We start from the raw sequence: 6,446 nt of genomic DNA on the forward strand, positions 1-6,446 counted from the left end.
GGGGGGGGGAGGGGTTTGTGCAGGGAGAAGGGTGCAAAAATGAATGAATGGAATTCCAAAATCTCTGTAGATGTTCATTGAAATGAAAAATAAACAAGCTAAATTAAAAAAAAAAAGATACCTAGTAACAGCAGCAGTGTATTATCCATTTGTCAATTGTATTTTGTGCAACTGACTGCTTCTGAAAACCCACTGGAGGGTCAGGTCAGTTCCAACTTGATGATACACAACATTTCCCACTTCTTCTCAACAGAAACGCTGTGTTTGTTTTCCTTTTAGTAATCCTTCCCAATAAGCTCACCCCAACCTATATTCTTTGGGTCAAACTAAACCACACTGGAAATATTCTGTGTCTTGCAATTCTTTTGGATTCCATTTAGATAGCACCTTTTCCTTGAATTGTCTTCAATAAAACTAATTTTCTCCAATCTACCATGTTTATTCTGAAATATAGTACTAGATTACACATTATCCTCGGTTAATAATTAAATAAAAATATTTTTAAACTTTGTAGACTACTGTGGAAGAGGGTGATCACATTAAAATGAGAAAAGTTTTAGCAAGTATAATAAATGTATTTCTTCTTAATAAAAATATAGAGAGCTTTGGTGGGCTAGTGGCAAGAAGCTGCGCTGCAATCCCAAAGGCACACAGTTTGAGACCACCAGCTGCTCCATGGGAGAAGGATGGGTAATCTCCTCCCATGCAATTAACTGTCTCTCAAAACCTGCCAGAGGGTCAGCTATGGGTCAGTTCTGACTTTAAGGTAAACAACAACAACAATAAAAATATATACCACTGTTAAGTTACTACAAATGCATAAGGAAACATTTGGAACTGTAGTAAAATTGAACTTATTTTTTCATTTCATAAAAAATTAGCAGAATTTTTCCCTCCCTGATGGCAAAACATCTTTTAAATAGCTAAAATACAACCTGAAATACACAGGTTTCAAAATTCTAAGAGATTATATAATCCAAACATTATATCACAGTACTAGTCCTAAATAATACATTAGTGTAAGTACTACTTTGTTAGTTCTCTCAAAAATCCAGTAAATTTATTATGACACCATCTCTGGAAGGTGACCTAATCTGCAGGAAGTTGCACTCTCATCTGAACTGCATCCTCCCTGGCAGTTCAAATCCACCAGCAACTCATGGGGATAAAGATGGGCAACTGCTTTCAGTCTGAGAAAACCCACTGAGAGTCAGATACGAGTCAGTTTCAACTTGACAGCAATGAGCAAATGAGTATCAAAGAATTCGAAATACACAGAATCCTTAAGCATTCATATGGCATCTACTATTGGCCCAGTATGTCAGATAGAAAATCTATCAGTAACTGATTTAATGGAATGCAGTCAAGCAACTACTTTTAACACCCTGAGCATGAAATTTCTGAATTGATTATCATAAATTTCATTTTTAAATGCACATCCATTGGTCCCTCTGACTAAATGAGGGGGGGAAGGAAGGGAGGGAGATAGAAAGATAGACAGACAAAGAAGATAACACGAGCTAATATATAATTGGGAAGTTCTGGTGGCCTAGTAAGTAAGAAGTTGTGATGACAACCCAAAGGTATGCAGTTCAAATCCACCAAATGTTTTCTGGGAGAAAAATCCTCCCTTGTGATTTATAGCCTCTGAAAACCTGCAACAAGATCAGCTGTGAGTCAGTTGCAACTTGACAATACACAGCAACAATAATATATAATTAGATAGTAAATTTACAGACTAAATTGTGCATAGTTTTAGAGAAAGAAAGGATAATCTACTAATCAGGGAAGGGGAGGAGAGAAATAAGCAGAAGCTGCAAAGTCAAAGCCAGGCACAAGGAGCCAAACATCCTCATAAATGCGGGAATTACTCAGATACTAAATAACCTAGGACTATTCTTAGTTGGACTCAAGAATTGTGCTAAACAAGGACTCTGGCCTAACAGGATTACTGTAAGAGTAGTCAAATTCCCTAGAGGTTATTTTTAGTGCTGAGTACTAAACAACCACCTGTTTCAATCACCAACATATTTCATAGACTATCATATTAAAGTGTACCAATATAATCCCCATACCATGTCCTATAAGATGTGGTATAAAGTTTTAATTAAAATGTTTCTACTTGCCTGATTTTCTCTTGTATCTTGTGATAATGAAGTAGGAAACAATGTAAAGAACAGCAAAAAGAAGAAAGCATATCTGAAACAGAACAAAATTAACATAATCTATTAGCTTCGCATACCAATTTTTCAAAGTAATAGAATGGTTTAAATAAAGTAAGAAAGCTTTCTTTAGTATTTTTAGAAAAACTAAGTTTAAATCACTAACAAATAAGTTTTATATATTTACTAAGACATTTTGATAAAATCTTAACCTATGTCTTCTTCCTATGAATTGATAGATTACTTACTTATTAACTAATCTTATAGAAGCTAATGATAATTCTTATTATAATGTTCTCATGTTCAATTGTATAACTTCTCAGTATTTATGCCCTGTTTTTCCTCTGTCTCAGTTTTCATTCCCTTGCAAACAGATGGATTTTTAAAATTATTTGTACCCTAAACCGAGTCCATGCATTGGATAATAATGTGCTGTTTGATTTGTCAAAGACAAAATACGTGACAAATATTTTCCATTTAATTTCAATAGTGAAACATAATTACAATCAATTTGTGACCTTTTTCTTTTTCTTTTTTTTTTAGACAACACAGAAAAGAATTAAGTGTCTTATTAGCATGTTATCATCTCCTAAGATTAGAGAGAGAGATCAGTTGGCCTAGTGGACAGAAAGTGATGCTACCAAGCCAAAGGTGGGTGACTTTTAATCCTTGGCCCTCAGGCCCGTTTTTCATTGTTTTTGTTCAAACGTTGTTCTAGGTCATATAGCCCTAGTGTGTCCACTTGCTGTACAGAGGTAACTTGTGGTTGCTGTGAAGCTGAACACTGTGACACTGATGTGTCAAATATGTTAATGGTTACCCATGGCGGACAGTGTTTGGTGGAATTACCCAAGAAAAACAAGCATGGAAGTAGGAGTGGCATCTACTTCCATAACAGCTTGCCTCCGGAAACCCTATGAACCTGGAGAAAGAATGAAAGTCACACAAGTGTTGAGGACTTTCATTCACAGGGTTGCTATGAGTCGCCTACACTTGATGGCACTTAACAACAGCATGTGAATGAAGGGCTCATGGATAGTAAACCAGTAATTTAAACAAAACGTAATACTTAATATAACAGGTAGCTCAAGCAGGCTAGTCCATAAGCATGTGCACTTCTAACCCAAAATCCATGCCTCTCTGGCTGTTAGAATCTACCAGTTCATTGGAATGGGTAATCTCCTCTCATGTAATTAAGAACCTTGAAAACCCAACCCAGTGGAGAGGACAGTTAGGAGTGGGTTCTAACTTGGCAGCAAAGACAGAGAGAATACAATTTGGGAAGTGGGGGGATCCCCAATAAAGATTTTGCAAACCTTGCTAATTTTTTTAAAAGCACATAATTCTGAAAAGTAAGGTCAGTGAAAGGTAAAAATAAACTTTAAACCTTCAACAACATTTAAAGAGTTGTGCTGCCACTGAAAATTGATAGAATAATGCAAGTAGATTCTATCATACAAAAATGTAATTGGGGGAGTAAGGAGAGAAATGTGCAACAATGTATGGAAATCCAAGCTCTCAGTAAACTTTTGTTAAAATCTCAATAATTTTTTTTAAAAAATAAAAATATATTATTGCAGAAAAAAATTAATGTTGCAAGTAGCAGTACAAGTCAAGGTAGTGAGGTAAAGAGAATTGTCTAATAAATATATTTCATAGTAAATTATACAACAATTCAACAAGTTCCTTTTACCTTTTTTTCAGGTAAAAAGATATTTATTGATACTAAATGATGTAACAGCTGTTTTCCATATCTCTTAATAACTTTAAACATTATTTCTATAACAGTTTCTCAAGTAATAGGGTCTAAAGAACAAAAATGCTTAGATTAACATATAAAATCACCTTAGGGAATTACTGCAAGATGCCACTTTGCCAACATGGCCCAGCATCTGTCTTAGTTCCTTTCCCCTTCATCTTTGCTTTAAAACAAACAAATGAACAAACAAATGGAAAACACCTAGCATGAGGCAGGTGATTGTCTCCATGAGCTATCTGACATAGACTGTGTGTGGCAGAGATGAAGAGAATAGAATGATACATTTTTAAACGCCAAACCCTAATCACAGAATGCTTCCCACTGTTATGACCCTGTAGAATGCAAACTGGGAACAGGATAAAATTTTGAAATTTGGCTCTGCTTTGAAGGGTTAAGGCATTCCGACTCCCCGGTCATTTTAAAGAAGACTTCTTGTTCCTGCAGTTTCCTGGCAACCTCTTCTTCCAATGTCTTTTTCCTAGGTCTCTCCTTTTACTTTTCAATAAAAATTAAATCTCACTCAACTTTATCAGTTAACTTACTGAGAGATGATAGACTGGGGGAAAGTAACACAAAAGAAACAAAAATTATGGTCACAGAACAGAAAACCTCAATTCAATATAAGACTAAATGTGTTAGTAACAACGGTTTACTAGATCTGGTGGTCTGTGGTGTTCTTTTAAAGAAAAAAATGACTCAAAATGTACTCATTCCTGTGATGCTATGGTCTGAAAAACATCCTTACTATAGTCTTTCTGAAGAAGAGCTGAAGGTCCTGTTGCAGACTGAGGGTAAATAATTTTATAATTATTAATAATGAGACAGACATCCAGGAATGAAATAGATCAGACAGCATAAAACATGGGGCCAGCAGTTCTCAACTGAAGACCCCAAGCCAAGCTTCTCTGTATCTTTATTGAAAATTATCAGGAAGTAAATCACAAAGAGAATTCAATACAAATGAAGTCAAGCTCTTTCTATTGAAAACCTTCTGCTTGACTCAGGAGGAAGGGGTTAGCAAATGCAAGAATCTGGTAAATCCTTAAGGATTGTCTTAGTGCCTCAGGGTGAACTCTAGCTTGAACCGTTACTCCCCCACATCCTGAAATAGCATTCAGCTTATTACAAATATTTAGTATTGTTACAGGTATAGGTCCTATGTCCTAAGAATGGATTACAGACTCCAGCAGTAGTCATCTGCTGTCACTGTTCTGTACTGTCAGAATGGTCCCATAGCTGACCATCCACTAGGTTTGAAGAGGCAGTAAATCACAAGAGAGAAGATTGCCTCTCTTTCTCTCTCAAGAGCAACTGGTGGATCCGAACTTACTACCTTTGCATTGCTAATGCTATTCCTTACTACTGCCATAGTCTTCTCAATCACCTGATATGCATCTGAGAGCATATCAAGGATGACAGAAGAAGAATTGATACCTTTGAGCTGTGGTGTTACATAAGAGTGTTGAATAAGCCATGGACTGCTAAAAGAACAGTTTTATCTTACAAAAAGGGTAGCCAGAGTGTTCCTTGGAGGCAAAGATAGCAAAGTGTTGTCTTTCACACTTTGGACAGTAGCTAGGTGAGGCTATTCCTTGGGAAAGGACAACAGGCTTGGAATGATAGAGGGTCAGCAAAGGGAAGGAAGACCCTAAACAAGATGGACTGACACAGTCACTTCAGCAATGGGCTCTAGTGTGTCAGAAATTATGAGGATGGCATAGAAAATGGCACAGGGTTCAGGTCAGCTGTTCAGAGGGTATCTATGAGTCAGAGGGTATCTATGAGTCAGAGGGTATCTATGGGTACCTGACTGGATAACACATAACAACAAGACACCAGAGCTCCCTGTTAAAGTCATCCACAACTTGACAAACTTTGAACAAAGATGAAGACTGTAGGCTGAGTGTCAGGTTTTCTCAATAAGCATGAATCAGTGGAAATAGACAATAATGACAGTGACCAGAAACAACAAAAAGCCTAGAGCATCCAAGACAACTTATTACGGGAAGCTAAAGGATTTTATCAGGAACACTGGAGAGAGAGGATGTTACCACCACTGCTATTTCAAAAAATCCTCTCAAGTGTGAGAGAGAGAGCAAAAGGAAAATAAAATTTTATTAAGAAATATAAATAGAGAATCTAAGGATCAATGAAGATAAGAGAAAAACAGTTTACATTAGAATGAAAGTCTGAGTAGAAGAAGCTACTAGAAAAGTAATAAAAAGAACAATGGGAAGAAACACAGTATACTATAAGGTTAATGATCAAAGGAATTAATATTAGCAGCAAAGACAGAGGTTGACTGGAATACGTTCACTCAATAATTTAATGTAGGCTTATTTTATACTAAAGGGTTGTGCATATATATACATATGTTGTTGTTGTTATGTGCCGTCGAATCGCTTGTGACTCATAGCGACCCTATGTACAACAGCCCTAAACTCTGTTCTGTCCTGTGCCAATCGCACTGTCTCCGACACTCCCATCCCGATTATCCCAGTCACTGTCAATCCACCTCATAGAGG

General features: G+C 36.5%; 1 protein-coding gene across 1 annotated transcript in view; it reads right to left on the reverse strand.

Moving 5' to 3' along the window:
* Window positions 1-6,446, reverse strand: part of LMBR1 (limb development membrane protein 1) — a 273,666-nt gene that overhangs the window by 219,066 nt on the left and 48,154 nt on the right. Inside the window, exon 2 of the mRNA XM_006887655.1 lies at window positions 2,127-2,199. Within this exon, the coding sequence (XP_006887717.1) occupies window positions 2,127-2,199 (73 nt within the window). The remainder of the gene's footprint in view (window positions 1-2,126; window positions 2,200-6,446) is intronic.

This window comes from Elephantulus edwardii, unplaced genomic scaffold (genome assembly GCF_000299155.1).
Source record: "Elephantulus edwardii isolate Elephantulus edwardi_28Jun2011 unplaced genomic scaffold, EleEdw1.0 scaffold00060, whole genome shotgun sequence".
Taxonomy (NCBI): domain Eukaryota; kingdom Metazoa; phylum Chordata; class Mammalia; order Macroscelidea; family Macroscelididae; genus Elephantulus; species Elephantulus edwardii.